General features: G+C 40.5%; 1 protein-coding gene across 1 annotated transcript in view; it reads right to left on the bottom strand.

Annotated features, from left to right (window-relative positions):
- Positions 1 to 100: 100 nt before the first annotated feature.
- The window catches only part of LOC120540958 (protein phosphatase PTC7 homolog), a 39972-nt gene continuing 18681 nt past the window's right edge, over positions 101 to 21391 (bottom strand). The window contains exons 2-6 of the mRNA XM_039772161.1: positions 14728 to 14907; positions 9824 to 10022; positions 6128 to 6251; positions 4976 to 5105; positions 101 to 4009 (exon numbers count right to left, since the gene is read on the bottom strand). Coding sequence (XP_039628095.1) covers positions 3951 to 4009; positions 4976 to 5105; positions 6128 to 6251; positions 9824 to 10022; positions 14728 to 14907 — 692 coding nt within the window. The 3' untranslated portion in view covers positions 101 to 3950. The remainder of the gene's footprint in view (positions 4010 to 4975; positions 5106 to 6127; positions 6252 to 9823; positions 10023 to 14727; positions 14908 to 21391) is intronic.

Below are 21391 nucleotides of genomic sequence, written 5' to 3' on the forward strand. Positions count from 1 at the left end.
AGCTTATTTAAAAAATACAATTTATCGCATGCTGTTGGTTCATTGGACTGCATCCTCCTTTGACTCTTCAGTGCTAAGTGATGGCAAGCAGACACACAGATTAGTATAAATACTATATTCTTTATTTAAATATTTTACAGCTCTTAAAACATATTTACAGAAACGATTCCTGCATTATTGGTTTGCACAACAAAAAGCATGTGCAGTTAACACACCATCACCAAGAGTGAGAAAGCAGAATTCTTGTCAACAGCAGAAGCACCTTAAGTAGAGAATGTTTATATCAAGACATAGAAAACCAGGGTCTGTGCGTGTGTGTGAACTGACAAGCTAGCTTTGCAGTAAAGGCGTTTAACACAAATGGAAATCACATTAAATATTAAGGCGGATATCACGTCCACTGCATTGGTGAACTGCTTTGAGCTTCACTTCATATTTAGTTTTTTTGTTTTGTTTTATAGATTGGACAATGCAAACACGAGTTTGAGTAACTCGGCTGCTTTGCAGTCTTTTTTTTTTACTTCACGCATAGTCACTGTGAAATCAGATTTATGACAACAACTGCTCCAAAAGTCAACTGTAGCTAAGGTGATGAAGGTAGATTGGTTTTTCAGAAGGAATGCCTTTCAGGTTGCATGTTTTCAATTGAATTTTGATTTCTCCACACAGGTCAATATGTCCCTGCACTCTCTGTAATCAGACTGCAAGGATCCAGTCACAGCAGAATTGAACATTAAAGCAGCACGGTACAGTAAAATGTATTCCGCAAGGCAAGACGGCCTTCAACAGAGGTAGCTTGTCTTACAAATGGCCTTGGTTTAACAAAATACTCCTAAGAGTAAAAGAGTGACACACCAGACAATCCGCAAGTGATCCGACACTCGCTCTGAATGAAGTAAGTGACCACCTGTGATACAAACTGTGGACCGATCGTCTCCTTCAGGTCCATGTGAATATCACCAAAGTGGATTTTCATTCCAACAAGTTTGCCTTTACAAACACGCAATTCTCTTGTGAATCCATCGGCTGACGGCCACAGGCCTTTTTTGTATTTGTGCGCAGTTGGCTTTTGTAGAGATGCAGCACATGAAATGCTGGATATGTTCAAAGCAGCTTCTTAGGGGGAGGGCTAGTGAAGCCAAACAATTGTTTTTTTTTTCTTACAGTATTGCTCTATAAAAAGATGCAAGGAAACAAAATGATCTTTGGTGCACCTGCCACAATCATATTTAACGAAAACATCCACCTGCTATTTTGAGCAACAGTTAGCTCTCCTCCTCTTTGATGAGGATGTTAAAGTGACGCAGTCACCACTACCCACATCAAGAGACAAACACACGCATGAAAGGAACACCAGTGGCTCGGTCTGACGTCTTGGACCACTTGGCCTCAAACTACAGAGGAGGAACTTCAAATCAACGCACATGAGGCACACTTTCAACGCACGACCTGCAGTCCAAAGACTCTGAGGATGGAAAGGAGCAGAGGCCTCCACTGGCAGGCAGGTCTCTGGCGACGTTCAAAGATTAGACCGGAGATTAAAAGAAAAGAGAAGAAACGAAACACTCTGTAAAAGGCAGCTTCTGAAAGCGCAATTACTCAAACAAAAGTCAAACTCTGAGTGCTAAGCTGCGGTGGGGGGGCATGGAGGACCCTTTTATGAACATGATGGGAATTTAAATAATGTACAAACATGTACATAGTACATGTAAAGTCATATTTTAAATTAAATACAAAAGCTGCACAAGTTATGCAAATATACAGTACAATTCTATAGCAACAACAATGCTGATATCTAACACATGAAATCATTTTTATTGGACGACTTTTCCCCAGAATTACCTGATTTAAAATATCTATAGGCATATTTATTAAAGATGGCTTTCGGAAGAGGGGCAAACCAGAAATGACTGCAAAAATGAAACATTTGTGTGCGTGCAACAAAAGGACAGGTGGAAACGAGGGCCTCTTCTTTAAAAGGACCTCTACTAAAAACTAGCAGACCACATTTTAAACCTAAACGTATAAAAATATACCTTTATTAATACCTGGTCTGACAAAACTAACCACCACCACCACCACCAGATGCAAGTATTGTTCTTGTGCGTTAAGAGCATCTCTTAAAACTCTAAACAAAAAGGCGGCGTTGGGGGGTTAAACAGGAGACCTCTTCATTCAACGGAGAGACTGCTGAAGTCCACACACACACTGACCGATAAGTTCAATTCAGCAGTACAGACGAGACTCATACCACAACATCAAACACACGACAGAGACACAGTTTCTGGGGCCCACGACCTCTGTGCCGAGACCGCTACACACACACACAGAGCTCAAGAGAAGGCCTCAATTTAAAACCCAAAACATATTCTAGCCAAATAAAAGTGACATCTGTAAATCCTACAAAGGCAGACAGGACGTCCGTTCGAGCCTCGACTATTCCCCAATTAAAAAATAAAATATTTTAGAGGGATTTGGGGGACTAGAGGTTTAGAAAAGCCACTTTTTATAGGCATTTTAAAATCTGAAAGAAAGAAAGAGAAAAAAAAAAAAAAAAAATCAGTGAACTTCTCAAATGTGGCAAAGGTGCAGAGCGACAACTCGCTTCCACTTCAAAGTGGATCCAGTCACGAATAGTCTTAAGATTTACCAAAAACTGCATTTCTGGGCAAACCAGCAGAGGAATTGAAAAGCAAAAACGTCGATCTGTTCATTCAATCCAGGAGCCCGAAGATTTGAACACATACTTTACTCTATCTAGTCCCTTTAATAATTCCAATAGTTTTCAAAAACTGAACACGCACACTCACACACGAGGGAGTCTCGCTCCACTAGCTCATCTGATTGCTAAGCTATTTTCCCGTTTATTATACAAGACACCAAGTAGCTGACCGCACCCTTAGCTACGGCTCTTCAAACTAACCGTGTTAATCAAAATCGCTAAGGCCGCTTTTCTTAGGGTCACATGTTTAATAAATACCTCTGTGCATGACCCAGCAGTCAAGCATATAATCGAACATTAAATTCTACCCCTTCAACTTCTAACTACATTCCCCGACTGGCTGACAAGGCAACTGGGAGCAGGCTCCAATTTGAAAAGGTAGTCTGTGCAGATCCAAACATCAGACAAGCGTCCGTTGTTAAAATCTGCAGGTTATTATTCTGATAAAAACACACAAATGTCCCATCAAGTACTGGCAGGTCTAGGTGACGGGGAACTCTAGGAATGCAGGGGCGAGTCAATGACATCACCCCACCTCAAATCAAACAGCGACGAAGTGTCTCCCATTTACACAACGATACCAGCAGCCATCCAGAAATCCAAATGGCAGAGGAGACGTGGCCATGGCCTAACAGCCCACGGCTCCACATGGCATAAGTGTAAAGCTGATTCTTCAACGCACTGAGCCATCTTGAGTGGAAAAACTTCCAAGGATCAGCCCTGGTAACAAACCAAGGCAGCTCATTTAGTGCCAACCCCTTTCATATAAAGCACTTGAGTATTTTGCTATATGACCACAATCTAATAAGGGGGGCTTATAGTCGAGACAACCATGAGCATCAAATCCTACAACATTCCTTGACATTTATATTGCAGACTATGAATTTTTTGCTTTTATGCCATCCTGTACTTTCTAGTTCAATCTTGAGATACACCAAAACAAATCACACTAGGATACTGCAGTGGGCAGAAAAATTCCTTGAAAACACAGTGGGGCTTTTCATTTGAAGTCAAATTTCACATCCCAGGTCACCTCAGTAACAGACCACTTTGCCGTACGTGGCTCCTGGCAGAGGTAATCCCAACAATTCAAGACAAGGAGGCTCTGGTTGGGCCTTGACAATGTCCCAGTGGTCCAGAGTCCTGAAGGTTGAGTCCACATCCTGCCAGCAGGAAACAGTCCAGAACACAGGAGGAGACAGGAAGACAAGAGAGCCCAAAGTGCTGGCTAGTCTGTGTACTCAGCGACTATAGACAGTAAAACGGTGATGTCGTCTGGCTTACCTCCTGCAGAAGACAAGAAAGATGGACTTACATTAGGTCCTGCAAACAATGGCATGTTGTTTTAAACTTTAGAAAGGTCAAGAACAGGGGCACACGTTCAGCGCTCCGATTGCCTGAATTGCCTTAAGTAGAATTAACGCGGTGACTGTACTGAAACGCCAGGTTCAGATTATCAGCCAAGTAAAAGTCAAGCCTTTGAATATAAGGAGGGTGGGGTGGACTAGGAATTCCCAGAATTGGTAAAACTCCATTATAGAACTTCAGGCACCTTGAAAATACTTGCCTTGAGATGCAATGCCCTTGTACCGGTGCCTCTCCTACTCATGTTAACATTTCTCCTACTCCTTTTTAGTTACCATGTCTACAGCCTCCGGCATTTTTTCCCCTTTATTTCTTCTACAATAGCAAATCTTCTCTTCAGTCTCAATTTTCATTTTCGGAACAAAAACAAGTCAGAAGGAGCGAGGTCTGACGGATAAGGGGATATATAACAACCACCACATTATTTTTGATCAAAAACTGATAATGCACTGTTGTGGCACAAAATGTAGTGCCACATCATCCGATTACCCATCGTAATTTATGTGCCATTTATTGCACAATTGCACAGGTAACTTGAGCAAATTCCCCGACCCAGGCGATGGTGATCTCATTTATCGACATTCATGGACTTGTTCAAAAACAAATCAGACCTGAGACATACGATACTTAGGGGCATATTTGATAACCACACCCTGCTCCAGTGCTGTTGACCAATTATTGGGCCCCTGCCTGCCTCCCCATACTCTGCAAGACAGCAACCCAGTTACTGGTGACACTGGAGTGTTTACTGGGAGCTTAAACACTAAAGAGAACCCAGGCAGAACTCTCTACATCTATCACCACTGAGCAGACATTTCAGCACAAATGCACAATGAAACTGTGTGTCAATACAATAAACAGCCATAATTGCCACTGTCGGAGTCTTACCTCGTACATTCAATCCATTGTCACACGCAAACTGTGCAAACGGGGACATATAATTTGGATCATAAGCCAGCTCATGGGCTTGCTCTGCAATGCTCCGTGCCGTCTGCTGTATGCTCTCATAGTTGCTGTTCTGCAAAGGAGTAGAAAGCAATGGCGTCTGTTATACATCTCAAATTTTGAAGAGTCCAATACTAACTGTTAAACATCAACACATTCAAAGTCCTTCAGCCTAGGACTCATTTATGAGCTGACCAGAGTTCAGCCAAATATATTGATTTTTTTTTTTTTTTTAGAATTTTCTCTGTAGAGGCAGCATTGATGTGGGCAAGCAAACTTCTGCACTTTGTGATGTACTGTGGGTACTGCCTTAATAACATCACTTATTATACAGTGTGACAGACGTCCAGGGACCTTGCCCCACCGGGATGCCGCAAGAAGGGAAGGACCGGAAGCAGGGCAGTATCTTCCCTGGAATGTAAGAGGGCAGCCACCCTGAATTGTATGGGGGCCACAGACCCTGGGAGCTCAACCCTGTGAAGCAACGTAGCCACTGCCAGGGGATGTCTGGGCAGCTCCAGAACTGGGGTACGCAGCACTTCTGTCACACCCCAAAGTGCTGCCAGAAGAGGAGCTGAACTCGCTTGCAAAACTTCCGCCACACCCAGAAGTGTTGCCGGATGTTAATTGGGAAGCACCTGGAGCACTTCCGGGTGCTGTATAATAGAGGCCACCTCACTCAACTTGGGAGCCTGCAAGAGAGAAGTGGAGGTGGCAGAGACAGAAAGAAGTCTAAAGGACTGCTTTGATGGTGATTAGTGCACTGTGATTGTGTTGTGCATAAGAGCAGAGGAATAAACAAGTGTGTTTGGGACATTCAGTGTCTGCCTGTTTGTGTCCGGGTCCAAATACTCCACAACAGTTTAGAAAATTGGGACACCAACACAGGCCTGTTGTGACTGAATTAGAATATCAGACACTGATATCTGGGCATAAACTGCAAGCAAGCACATGAGGCCCTACGTCAGGTGCTCATTTGTTAACACTACAGTATTGTATGGTAAAGGGGAGAGCACATAATGGATTCCACTGAACTCAATGACAGGAGAAAACAATACTGCTGCAGGCTCAAAACATTCACAATAGAACTGTTACCTTTAGCTTCTTAAGCTCCTGTAAGATCATATAGTCCGGCATGTTATCAAACAGACCATCTGTTGCTGTAAGTATGATGTCACCAAGCTGTACGTCGAAAGAAGAGCTGTCTGCTGCTTCCGGGCTGTGGAGAAACAACAAAAGAGGCAATCAAAGTAAAGGAAGAACATACCACCACTTAAGGTCACAGCCGTACACGTCAGCTTCTGCAATCTCTTATTTATAATCGGCTCGACCAACGACAAGACCATGCAGTCTATCAAGCTTGTTTGGTTTGCTTATGTACCAATTTCGTTAATACTATTAAGTGATTAAAATTCACTTTTAAAAAGGTGCAACAATAAAATGCCGAAACTGACAAAGTCCAACTTTCAGCACGTCTCTGGTTTAGTTAATGCTGAAGGCTGTACGTGAAGGGAAGTGGTAATCTAGAGACTGGACTTCATTAGAGGAGGATTAAAAATTTTCAGCACTGCAAGAAGCCGAGTGAAGAGGGAAGGCAATGAACCCCAGCAGACAGAGAACTGGACTCTGCACCTACAGGCTGTTGGTTCAAACCTAAACTCAGCCTCACTCTGTGACCCTGCGCAAATCACACAGTTTGCATGTGCACCGATAGTAACCACCGGCCGTACCTGTAATGTGTACTTGAAATGCACCCTGGATTTGGTATCGCTACAGAAAAGTAGTATATAACGTGAAAGTTTAAACAAACTATGAATCTGGGCAGTCGGTTCATTTTATTTTCAGCCTAATTCAGTCAGAACATAAATTAATGAAACACACTATGTTGTGATGTGAAATTTTGCATACAAGTCGATAAATATTTTGTATGTCTTTATTTGTAACTTAGGCAAAGAAATGTAATATTAGTGTTACTTTAGTGAGAAGGATTCATGTTTACCCCCCCTTTTAGGAATGGGTCTCTTTGAATTTTACGACAGGGTTGGGTGAAGTGTCTCAAACCAGTTTGGCAAGTGTTTCTCTGCTAAAGTCTCTCTCTCTTGCACTTCAAAGTCATGCAAGACAAGGCAGCGGGACAACATTTAAAACAGGTTCACAAACATCTAACCTAGCAGTTGTTGGAATGCTTTTGCCAGACAGACATCATTTGCTCCCAGCTCTTAAAACAACGACAAGCGACAAGTAGAACACACAGCTCGCCAGCAGCAGGAAGCCAGCAAATGATCTGACTGATTCTCTTTAGCGTGCATTCAGCCGAATTTCCCCCTCCACCCCCTTTGTGTCTCTGACGCTCGTGTTGTGAAGTGGCAAAAGGACAGCTGCTGCACAGGCCTTAAATGATCAAAGGCATGCCGGTGTTCTTGTTCCTGTGCCGTGTGATCTGCATTGTCTCTCTTTTCCCTTAGATATCCTTAAGCACTATTCGATCTCTTTTCGTGGTTCCATTATTTCACCGATTAATATTTCCCGTTTGTGTTAATCCGATCTTTACTATACGGCTACGCGTCGTTGTGAAGAGGGTGGCTGAACGCACCGCAAGGAGACAATGGCCTCTCCGAAAACCCCTCTTTAATGGTGAAAGAATGGGAAAAAAATAAGTTGTTTTTTTTAACCTCCTCTTTGCTCTATCAGACGCTGGCTTGAAGCTGCTTCCGTGAAACCTGATCTGCACTTTGTTCGCCTACTCCTCTCAACCCCCCACAGCACTACATGCTGTTGTGAAGACCCCAATGAGACACGTTCGCTCCTCCGAAACCCCACTTAAAAATGATGATACAATGGGAAACAAATTCCTTTTTGTTTTTTTTTTTTACCTCCTCTTTGCTCGATCAGCTGCTGGCTTGCTGCTGCTGCTCCTGTGCGGCGTGATCTGCATTTCATGCGACGCTTAAAACGTTTTATTGGTTGACTTCATTTGTAAAACTTTAAATTACAGACAAGAGTAGCGAAGAGTATGCTGAAAATGTAGTGCTGAACAGTCTTGACTGAAACTGACTGGATAGCAAAAAATTACCACTAAGAAGACAAATGCAGTCAATATGCCTCTAGGGGGCAGAACTGTTAAAGGGTCTGGTCATCAAAAACTAAAAATATGCTCAAATGAGGTCTTATAAAAATGCAATGTCTTTGGAGGAGATTGGTCTGGAATCAAATTGTGCGTGTGTGGGCATGTGTTTTGGGGGGAGTTCACTCACATAGGGTGGTGAAAACACATGACTGAAACCTTTTGAGAGCCCAAAATGCAACAATACACAGACAATTGCATGATGCACCTGTAATGTTAGAGGCTGTTTTGAGTAAATGAATGAGAAACAGAAACCATTTAAGAAAACCCAAATGTGTCCATCATTGTGTGCCCGTGATGGGATGGGGACACCAATTACAAAACAAATTGATCTAAATTCTACTTTCCTCACCACTGCAGAAACTTGTCAATCACTTAACAAATCCCCGTTTGTCTTGGTAAATGAGACATGTAACCAACACTCAGGCTGCCAACACTTTCTTCTCCCTGAAGTGATCGTCTTTCAAAGCACTCTGTCATCTTGCCACAGAGCACACAATGAGCCTGACATTCAACTGCAAGAATTCTCGCTACATCACACCTCATTTTTAAAACGCAATGATACACCTGTTGATTTCTGTGGGTTTCCTGTATCCATCTGAATTTGTCCTGCCAAATACTCCAAACCAAAAAAGTTCTTTTAGGCTTCAGAGAAGCTGCAATCAGGACATATGCCAAGGGAAAGAGGAAAGAAACCGATCCCTTGAGGCTGAACATACCATTCTGTTGGCAGGATTCAGGGCTCAAAACAGAGAAAGGCAAAATAACTCGGCCTTGGCCAGTTTCCACGGGGGACGTGTCATGACATCAGAGACAAGCCCCCTCTGAGCATAAGCCAGCCTGGGCCAAATAAGGACAGAGCTGAGCTGGAGCATGTGTTCGAGGAGTTTTGTCTCAATCTCCAACATAAAGCTCACAGTATGTACTAGACTGAAAGGTTTGCAATAATGGCTCATTTACACCAGACATTTTAAACTCAGTATGCACCCCCCCGCTGCTTCATCTTCTTAATAGGCTCAACACTTCAGAGGCTCTTGAATATCAAATATTTTTTGCTTGGAAAGCCAGGTCAGTTACATAACACGTCTCCTGCCTCAACACCATCTTCCAGGAGCAAGATAATTTGTTTTACATTTTCATCACTTTCTCCTCTATCTGTAATACTACTTCCCTGCGGCCACTCTTCTCAGTAAGAATGACGACCCTAAATCCTTCCCACTTCTTGTCATTGGTTGGCATTGACAGCCAATCCAGAGTACTCTGCAGCCAACAATTTATCATCTTCATCATCCTGATCTTCTTCACTTTTCCTCCATCGCCTTCAAAGCTACCTGCCGAGGCTAAACAACATTACACGGTTGTTCTTTAATACAAAACTGATAAACGCTGGCAGCATCGCACCTTAGATGAAAGTTGCACATGATGTAGCAGAGTACCAAACTGGTAGTCTAAGCATTAAATATGTTGCCAAGTGTCATTGGGCTACCTCGCAAAATGGTTATGAAACAGAATTGACTCATGGGAACGTGATTCTGACATCCTGATCTTAGTCACCTGGAACTAAAAGTAATAAAAATGAAGTACAACTGGTGATTTGTAGTTTAGTGTAATGCCAACTTTATGCTTGGACTGAACCCATCTAAAAGTCCCCTGCCCCCTTAACTCACCTGTCACTTAAGACCACCCCCTCTGCTTCAGGTGGTGCTATCGACAGCTGGAATGGCGTGTTGAAGTAGTGCTGCTGCTCATCAGAACGGTGGACTACCTCGCCACCGCGCACTACAAGGAAGCCAGAATCGCCCAAATTGGCCGTATGGAGCCGATGACTCTGTCTGTCCAGGACGACGATGCATGCTGTACTGCTGCCTGTTGGAAAAATGAAAGGAATGCTGGTCAGGTAAGTGTATAGGCATGACACAGTGAACAAACAGCAAGAAACACAACCTGCCATTCAACGCTATATAAATACAAAGAATTATTAATTATTATTTTCAAACTTCTGAGTGTTTAATGGCACTCCATAAAAATAGTTAACTTTAGAGATAAAATAAAGCTGTGTCTTACATGTCCTTAATCACAGATGGACCAAGTCTGTGTCACAGTTTAACTTCAGTAATGTTCTAAACACCTTGATTCGTTATGGAAGTCACTGGAGAGCAAGACTGAGCAAACGTAAAGGAGGGCTGCTGCTAAGGCCCACAACTCAAAGAAGAGCAGGGCAAAAGATGCGCCGGAATGAGCATTGCAGAAAGGTGCCTTCAGTTTTTCTTGCCTGATCAGGCCTGTCCACCTGTTTCTGCATGTGCTTGTTCAATCAACAGCACTCTAATGTGAATATGGAAAGGCTCTCCTAAAGTTCAACTCTCGCATCTCACATTCATTTACTATTTATAGGATTTAACAGGACTATTGACAACTGGCACCTCGCCCATCACAACAGTCGGCTCATGGCAACAAAGGTGTGATAGGTACGCACCATACAGCTTTGGCCTCCAGAGTACACAAACGGCCTGAAGTGACGTGGAATAGCTCAGTGGATCATTGGGCTAATGGTGACAATTCACAGACCCTCTTCACTATTTTGGAGAAGTCAAAAATACACACCAAAGCAAAGGCAACACATTCAAGACACAATATGAAGCTAAGTTCGATTTATGTTTGGTAATATATAGTGTTGAGGGGGAAAAAAAAAAAGGAAAACCCTCAAGTTTCATTGTAATAGTGTTAGGCAGTTAAGATTCATCAATGCACTTGGCCAATGATGGCTCTCACATATATAGTACAAAGTAGGGCAGAAATTACAGATAATTTTAATAATAGTTACAGGAGTGATTAGTCACGACACACAGTGCATTAAACCCTGCCGAGTATGGATCAACACCCTTCAAACCATTGAAATCCCCTACAATAGGCATGCAGGCATCAAAACTGGACCTTGGAGCAATGGAAGAAGGATTCGGTTTTTGGGTTGCATTATGTGGATGGTAAGGTGCCTAAACATCTCCATCCACCCAACCACATCCCCCATCGGAAAGAGAACAAATGTTGAAGGAGGGAGAGTGATGCTTTGGGCAACAATCTATTGGAAAACCCTGGGTCCAGTCATTCATGCAGACATTAATTTAATGGGTACTGCCTATCTAAACATGGTTGCAGAAGACCAGGTATATCCCTTCAGGTCTATGATAATATAAAGTAGCATTTCAGCAGGTTAATGCACCTTGCCACAATGCTTGGATTCTTTGAAAACAGTTTGAGAAACAAGATAAAGAGGTGTCGCCCTGGCCTAAAAAAATTTCATATTTCAATCTCATGAAGCATCTGTAGGAAGTGTTGGAACAACAACTACAACCTGCAGAGGCTTCACTTTGGACTTACAGGAGTTAGAGGGTCTACAGCTAACATTCTGGTGTTAGAGACCACAGGACATCTACACAGGTCTCGTAGAGCCCATGCCTAGCAGGTCAACATAGAGAAGTAACAGCATATTAGGCATGGGCTTATAATGTATTGGCTCACCAGTGTGCATCACTTTTGATGGAAGGCAGCTTTTACCCACAGTGCAGTTATAGGAGCGGGCAGAGTTTTTCCATGAGAACAGCAGTCCATCACAAGGTAAAAAAAATCACACACATCGCTAGTGGAAATGCCCACGCAGGTACAGGGAGGCCATACAGGGTACACAGAGATGATGACTAGGCCTTAATTGTTGGACTAAGGAGCTGTGTTAAATGTGTTGTCATGATGCTTGTTTATTCTCATTATCCCATTTTAACAAGGAGCAAAAGATACTCGTTATCGTCATTTGTTTTTAACTGGCAAAACAGGGATGGCAGGTTTTTCACTAAAAAAAAAAAAAAGTCACAAAAACTGATATTTTCAGTCTCTTCTTGTGTGTAAACAAAGAGCAGAGTGGAGGCTTGGTTTATCAGTGAATGAGAGGCGATTGGTATATCAGCCTTTACCTTAAAGAAAGTGAAGTAATAAACAAAAAAAAAAAGTAATCAGAAAAGTCCTATGCAACTAGACAAATGGCAAGAAAAGCTAATTTAAAGAATCCAGAGCTTTATTTTGTCCTTTAAATTAAAATGGACACCACTTGAGTTTGGACAGTTAAGTATCTGTCTATCTATCTAAATGCAGCAGCTTACACTTTTAACTGTAAAAGAAAAGAAAGAAAAATTTGATATTGATGCTTCATAAACAATAGGCTTTTTTTTGTAAAGATTTGTAGTGTGTTTATTATTTTTGCTGTCTGCCATGCAGCACGTGTTTTGGTAAGAAACTAGTACTACGTAATTAAAATAGTGATCCATATTTTACAATTACACCTCAAGAATTGCAAATGTCTAGCTAATGCACTGAAGAAAAATAAAACACGTTTACTATATTTATACTGGTTTGTATTTTAACAGCAAAAAAACTTTAGTGCAATTAATGGATTTAAAATGATGACCATCCATAAATGCATTTATTCTTTTTTGTTAGAGAAATGGTGAAAACTATGCTTTATAATTTAGTCTAGTTTGAGATAGGTACATTACAGAAAAAAAACAAACAATGTAACTGCTGTAATAATGAAAATCATTTTATTTTTTTTATGCCATATGTATTATGGATAAATATTTTCGCACATATTTTATTAATGTATTTTGAGGAAATTTCTTTAGTATTTTATGGTAACTGAACAATAAGCGTACAGAATTAAATTTTGTTAATAAAAATGAACAGTTAACACATGTGGTCTATTGTTTAATTATTATAAACATACACATTAATATAGGGCATAAAACTTCTAGGTCTGGTACTGCAGAAGTTTAGCGTGAAACGTTTTTTTAAAGGGGGCGGGGGTGGAATCTGAATCAGTATTGGAATCAGCCAATCAAGTAACATGAAATCGATGATCAGTATAGTCCTTAAAAACCTGATTGGAGCATCCCTAGTCCTAATGACGTCAACAACCTCTGGTAAGTCAGAGGGTGTCAAATAGATGGACAGAGTGCTGCCCGTGCCACAAACTAGGACAGACAGACAGATTTGACACTCACTTCTTTTAACTCCAACCTAAACTACATTTTAAGGCCCACAGTTGAGCACAATAAATGTGTTACATGTCACTGTGATGCCTTCATGACTAAAAGCAAATCTTTAATCCTGCGGTGTGGTGAATATGGTTAAGCATCTTGAATATGAAATCAACTAAATAATAACACAGTGGAACCAAGAATATTAAAAAGCGAAATGTGTCAGGCAAAATGCCAACTTTATCCTCTTTAAATAATTCAAGTATTGTATAGGGCTGGTGTTCATTTTCATGTGTTTAGGTTATTAGCTCAGTGAACTTTGTTACATTATCACATTATAAAAGCAGTCACTCTAAACCCTTGGTTAAGTAAGGGACTTTAACAAGCAACATCATCAATTGCAGCACAAGTGACAGACAAATTACGCTTCAAAGAAACTGAAACCCCCAGCTTGTCCCTCGATTTATATGAGCATATGTTGGCATTGGATACAACAACAAAATAAAACCAAGGAGAACTTGGCCAGGCTTTAAAATTAAACCTAAGTGTGCTCTCCTAATGTCCTCGTATACCCAGAGTACTACCATGTAAACATGTAACTCTAAAATAAGTGCCGCTTTTTAAAATAACCATGACCTTTATGATGGATGGCCAGCTCATTACTGGTGCTGTTTCCCCAGAACTCCTCAGCAGTCTGTTGAGAGGCCTCTAGCTCAGCCAGATCACGATGCAGATTTGATTTCGTACGGGACATCCTGAGCAGTCTTGCTTGGCAATCACAAAGTTCAGAAAATTAAACAAATAAAGCCGCCAAAGAATGCTGTCTAGTTAGGATATCTTCAGCTGTTAGCACTTTGAAAACCCGAGTAAACCATTAAATCAGAATACGGCTGCTTGCACTCAAAGTTCACATCTCCATTTTCACTTTTGTTACATATCTGCAAGTGAGCCTACAATTTAGTATTGTCCTGCTAAACAGTAAAAGTATGACACATTTAGTGAAAATGTGAAAAATCTACAGCAAATGATCAAGATGGCATTAATGGCTTACTTAAAGCTGCACCACAGTTTTTTTGTCAACACAATCCATTCATTGTGCACATTTCTTAGAAGTGATAAGAACAAACAGTTTTTTCCCCCCTTTATATAACAGTCAAGATGTTCGGTTAAGTCTTTCCCTGAAATAATTCACATTTTCTGCTACATGGGCGGCTTAATAACTACTAAGTGCAACAACAGGCCCCAAGTTACATTTCTGTAACATTTACACAGTAATCCGGTATCACTCACACAAAATGCCCAAGGGATGGCATATTTTCCTCCCTAAATCTGATGTACTTCTTAAAAGGAACACAGTATTGAAAATCCCCACCAAAAAAAGCACCCCACCCTACTGTCGGTGAGTCACTGCTCAGTCACGCTGAGCAGACAAACACATAAAAGTCATTGCCACACAGCTCTGCACCAGAGGAGATTCATTTTTCAACCATTTTGTACATTAACTCCTTAATAACCTCACTTCCAAAGAGACCCCAATTTTCTCTTACCTAACAAAGGAACTTTGTTTTGGAGTAATTCATAATAGCTAGTTGTGAGGATCCCCACTGGATTGCTTGGCACAAATCGGCCCTCTTTGACCAGCCGCTCACATGTTCGCATAAGCGTCCCTGAGAACTGAGAAGGGTCGACGCCATAATCTCTCCAACCACCGACGCCGTCAGCCACACCTACAAAAAAAATAAAATAAATTACAATGTGAATAATTTTGAAGACTTTTAAAACAAACTACATAATTTTAAAACAAAATAATTTGCCTGTGCTATTAAGTTATGTCGGCAGGCAAATCTTGTTACCCAACTGCTAAGTTTACAAATGGACAACATCCCTGAACTGAGCCACCTTAAGAATGACACAGGGATAGTTGTCGGGGGCAAGAGAAAAGGGTCTGGACACACAACTAAAGCATGCATCACATTACATAAATAACCACTGGAGTTATCTGCATTATTTATGTATTATTTTGCTAACGTCAACAAGAATGTTTTTTCAACCCTTTTTTCCCCATTTCATCTTTGTAATGCTGATAAGCCTTTGGGAAGGTGGCCTTCACAAGACTAGTCAAAGCTGCTCAGAGATGAAGTGCTTGGTTTCTCATCCTCTCCTGAGGTACATGCAGGAAAAGCCTTCAGTGTCCCAGGTTCTGCAAGTCATCTTTGAAAGAGGTGCCTGACCATCGTTTAGACTGTGCAGTACAGCACACCGCATTGCTGTGAAGACCCAGTGAAAAATCAATGTGGGATCTGAATACACAGATTCCATCAGCACCTCACCGAAAAACAGTCTGAAAAATTGCAGCTTCTATTGCATGCTCTTAGTTGTAGTCCAGTTTTATCAAGGGAGTACAAACGTGGATTTTCACAAATGATCTCTCCAATGAGAGCCTCGTTATTGACAATAATAATAATAATAATAATAGATTTTATTTGTAACGCACTTTTCATTGATAAGATCTCAAAGTGCTACAACAAAAGCAATAACCACAAAATTTTTAAGTTTAAAAGACTAGATTAAATCAACAATCACAGCAATTATATGCTTTCCTAAATAAAAAAGTCTTCAAATTTGCTTTAAAAATGTCCAGGTTTTGTGTATTTCTCAGTTCAACAGGGAGCTGATTCCAGAGCTGTGGTGCAGCAGAGCAAAAAGCTCGACCCCCCATAGTACGGAGCTTAGTAAGGGGAGTATGAAGCTGCATGCTGCCAGATGATCTGAGAATCCGATTGGAAGTTTTTAAGTGAATCAAATCCTGAAGGTAAGAAGGTGCCTGGCCGTAGATACATCTGTGGGTCAGTAGAAGAATTTTGTACTCAATCCGGAAGGAAACAGGGAGCCAATGAAGTGATTTGAGGATGGGAGTAATATGTTCAAATTTCCTTACTCTTAGTAGGATTCTTGCAGCACTATTTTGGATATATTGAAGCTTTTGTATGTCTTTGGTATGAATTCCCGCAAAAAGTCCATTGCAGTAGTCCAGCCTTGAGGAGATAAAGGCATGGACAAGTTTCTCTGCATCTGGGATGGTTAATAGGGGGCGAAGTTTGGAAATTTTTCGTAAATGGTAAAACGATGCCTTACACACATGTTTATATATGTTTTATATGACAAGCACAGTCTTTGAATTTATCTTCAAACAACTGGTTGGTCCACCACTCACTTCAAACCCTTCAACTCATGGCTGTTAAGAGATCGATTATTAGCCATTGACACTCAAAGCATAGAACAAATTAGGAAGACTGCATTTAAAACTCAATCCAATTAAGCCCTGATTGTTTTGTGTGACTACAGAAGTTCATTGTAACATGTAGAGGTTGTTATAGACTTGTGGTTGATATTCATTGATTTTGGGAATTTAAACTGTTAATCACAATAGTATACAATATGGTTTCAAATTTTAAATGTGTTTCACCAAATAAATAAAACCTATTGTGCCAAGACTTTTGGCCTCTATATACCTTAACAGTAGCTTAAACGTACGTGTACCACCACCTTTTTGTTTACAAAGCAAGCAACGGACAAGACACACTGCATCTGTCTGAAAGCCATCACTGAAGGGCCAGCAAGTGAGGGATACAAATCAGACCTTTGCTCTTGAGCAACACAAGCAGCAGGAAATCCAAATCCAAATTTCAAAATGCCCATCCCTACTCCAGAGCCCTTAGTCGATTACTCAAAACTTGACTCAAAAAACAATGGAAAAGGCAAGCTGGAAAATAAATGTGTGGACAACTACACTAAAATGCTGTGTGATCCAAAAACGCTCCCTGATGACTCAACAAACCAGCAGAACGCCAAGACAGACGTAGATTTATTAAAAGCAGCACATCCATTAAGCAAAAAAGGGAAAGGTGATGAGGAGGACACAGAACCAAAAAGTCCCCAACCACTTTAACATCCATTTCCTATGAAGCAGTTTAATATTATACCTTATTAGTTTAACTAAAAAGCACAAGTGAATAATAAGGTGCTGGTAGAAATTGACTTCTTAAGTAAAGAAAGAAACGTATCCTCTTAACATGACAAGTCTGATAAAAAACCTCCTGAGTCAGTAATGAGACAGGAGAAAAAGTTGTCCATCTGCGTCACTTATTACTCTTGTAGCAACATACTGAAGAGGGAGCACTCATCAGATCATGGTCAGAGTGATCAAACAGAGTGTAGAGGTTCACGTTATAAACTATCAATCAATCAATGCATACATTTACTCATTAAAAATAAAAGTCTGTTTCATTACATTCTTATTCTTCTCATATCCTTTGGATTTAGTCATCACCCTTGAAATTTCTGTGTATGTCACAATTGTCCATTCTTGTTGTTTATAGGATCTCTGCCGATTTCTTAGTCATCATTTAGTACATTTTGCTTATTACATCTTTGTTGTTCACTTGAGCTTTATCCGATTTCCTGATATGCTTAAACAGGTTTATGACATTAACCCTTTACACTGCTTCTTTATAATGAATGCTGTGTTACCTTAAAATTATATTTTCTCACACCACTACTACTACTACTACTACTATTATAGCCACAAACTGGAGCACAGTCTTCCTGAAATGGATCAGGGTAGATCTCACACCACCTCTTCTTCACCTCAACCTTTTAGTCCCTCAAACAACTTCCATGCTAGTGACAGATCAGTGCTACAATTTTGACTTTAGTATTGATGCCATCTTTCAGACCTCAGCACTGGTACCAGTACCCAGGTTGCACTGCAGCCTCCTTCCCTCAACCTCCAACACAATTACACACCTTCATGCTACGGCACACTTTCCAAAACTCTACAAGGAGCCTCATGTACTCCCCTAATAGTCTCCAATGCGTTTATAAAGAAATATAAAATGTATACATTCAAACGGTGTTTGGCGTGGTGGGAGTTGCGATTGTGTGAATATAAGGCTAAGCACACAACTACCAATTACTTATGGTACTTTTTTTTTTTTTTTTTAAAAATAGCTTATTTATCCCCCTATTTTCCTTTTCAGTACCAGTACACCATGCAACTGTACTTTAAGCTGATCGCTCTCTACAAAGTTCGCTAATTTCTCACATTTTTTGACTTTGGACTGATGTGCTCTCCAACAGACAGTTGGTCAGACACTACAAACTGGAAGTTACTTACCTACCACCTACTATACAGCCACTGACATTCTTTATCCTTCTCTTTCGGTCTAAACAATGGGTCAGTAATGAAGAGGTCCCAAGATCCTACGGTGGTAATTGATCATTACACTCTTTCTATCTTGAAAAGTTCACTAAAAAAAACTGTTATGATATTGATCACTCATATTTTTGTAGCCTAAAATGTCAAAAGACATCAATCACAAAATTAACAGAAAAAAGGAGGTCCGACATCTTATGGACATAAGGTCAAAAGTAGCATTTTTACAAGAGGCACACTTACCTAAATATTAAATATCAGTCTCCAATGTACAGACTTTGGGCTGCCCAGATTTTTCACTCTGCCGTAAAGGTAACAAATGTCTAAGCAATTGAAGGGGTGAACTGGGGTATTCATGTGTTTCAGTGGGGGACTGGTAAAATGTTGCTAATAAACCATCTCCTATACACAAGGGGCTTTAAATCAGCATGGCCCGTGACTCCCCATACTACTGACCTTTGCCACTTGAACATCAAACACTAAATGTAGATTCTTCATTTACCAGAAAATCTAGACTGAATAAACTACACCGTCATAACGAAGCAGGCAACACTAATCACAAACATCGGATAAGGAGTGTTACAGACTAGTCCTTGGGGTCGGTAAATTCAATTTGAAGTTGATTGTGGAAAATACATTGTTATACAAGAAAAGGAGGAATAAACTTCTGTCAATTAGGATCGTCATCCAATGAAATATGAGGGTTCAGACAGTTAACTTAAAATAATAAATAATTAAATAGAACACTAGAAGGGAGCACCTTTAACATGCCAATTTCACAAGGTTCATGTTTAAAAGTTCATACATACCAAAAACTGTCTAATTTCTGACAATGGCAATTAAACATCTTTTACTTATTTTTTTGTTTATTTCCTTTTGATGATGATTTACTACAACTCTGGCCATTTAAACCTCACATAGTTGTTACAAGACTTAATAGAATGCCATCAAAGACATGACATGCTGTACTCTTGAGTTATACCAGCTGACCAAATCAACAAGTTTCTGTCGGTCTGTACATCTACAGAATACTGAGACTTTCCCACTCATCTTCTCCTCTCCTGCATTTACACATCTATACCAGAGCTTATTTGATTTATGGGGTCCTTATTGTCATGTGCACACAATACTTGATTGTGCTAATCAACCTAACACACTGCCACTCTTCTGGGCCATGACTGGCGATTATCACTGCCTTACCTCAAAACATCCGTCTTCCCTACCTAAATCAGCCTTCATCCATCTGTGGTATTTATTCACTGCTGCTGACAAAATGCATGCTTCCCTGCTTATGACAGAAGTGTATTTTATGTGTGTAATTTCTTTTGGCTAATGGTATTTGGTATATACCACTGAAGTAATCATTATAATATTTACATTACATACCTCCACTGGTATAACACTTATGGACCCCCCGCCGGCTCAGTTTCTATAAAACAGAGACTGGCACCGACGTTGTATATCCTAGTTTCAAGTGGCACTTACATCACAAGTGATACTGCAAGGAGTCTTTTTGCATGATATCCCTGCAGCTCCTCCATGCACTGCACTGAAACTACTCTACTACAGGCCACCTGACCACGTTGAGCCTGCACAATCACTAGGACTCCGAGAGCCCATCAAGTAAACCTGAGCCACAGCAGTGCTGCACTCAGGCCTCGAACGTAAAGCTATGCATTCAAAGTGAAATACTTGCCTCAATTCCTGTTATACCGTCTGTTTTTCAAAAATAAACAATTGCATTTGCATTATAGTAACCAAAATATTTTGACAACAGTAAGAAATTATAGGCTCTCACTGCATTTTTCTTTTTGAATCAGTCCTGCTAGGACGTTTACATGCCCCCAAATTATTTCTTTAGAGAATTACTTTGGGGTGAGTCACTGCAGTGTTTTATTTGTTAATCTGTGCAAGTTATCTAAGCCCAAGACCACTACATAAAAACAAAGGGAATCAAAGAAATTTAGACCACGACAGCACAAAAAGCAGCATCTGAACAAAGTAACAACACTGCAAAGAAACAAAAACAAAAACACACCCCGTGCTCATTTTTTTGTATGCACTGGGCTGCTTCATTCTGGTTTGCACAACCATGTGAAGGAGTCCAATACAACAGGTTAAAGCTCCCTCTGCCAAACAAAGAACAGCCAAATTAATAACATAAATCTAGGCTTGTGCAATATAAAGTATATGATCAGGTGGCTGCCAAAACCGCCATCTTAAGTCAGACCACAAGGTAACTCTTTACAAGAATGTGACTTAAGTGAAAAGATTCATTGTAGAACGTTCCTACCCTCAGAGCATCAACTCAAGTCTAAACAGAGGCCACTTAACACTTCCATTGTTATTCATTTACTTAGCAGACACCTTCATCCAAAGTGACTTAGAAAGCCAGCTATAATACATACAAGAATGATTTGAAGGTATAAGCATCTAAAGCACCAGAGAACAAGATAAAAATCAAGGTAAAGGAGTAGTTGTACTACTAAACTACTATTATACCAGCAAGAAGACCAACACAAAAATTACTATCTAAAACTCTGTCAGTACAAGAGCAGCTCTTATGTAGAACAAAATTTAAGCAGTTCCACAACATTTAACGAAAAGTTGTGTTTTTAAAAGATGTCTAATCATGAGTAAAATTAAGTTCTAATAGTCAAAGGGAAATTATTCCAGCTCTTTAGCAAGGACATAGAAGCATTGTCCAGTCTTGACACCTCTGGCATGTGGAAAAATGGTCAGAAGACAGGAAGAATGAAAAACGTCTCGAAGGGACATATGGAGTGACTGAAGCCTGGAGATATTTAAAAGCAGAGCCATTCAGGGAAGTTCAAGTCAAGATGAGAGTTTTGAACAGCAACAGGAAGCCAATGAAGAGACCACAGCGGGAGTGATGTGTGGAACTGAGAATACCAGTCGAGCAGGTGCATTCAGCAGTTGAACAACACCCCATCAAAAGAGAGTTGACAAAACATGGGCATAAATTCATCAGAAAA

Source organism: Polypterus senegalus, chromosome 12 (genome assembly GCF_016835505.1).
Source record: "Polypterus senegalus isolate Bchr_013 chromosome 12, ASM1683550v1, whole genome shotgun sequence".
Classification (NCBI taxonomy): domain Eukaryota; kingdom Metazoa; phylum Chordata; class Cladistia; order Polypteriformes; family Polypteridae; genus Polypterus; species Polypterus senegalus.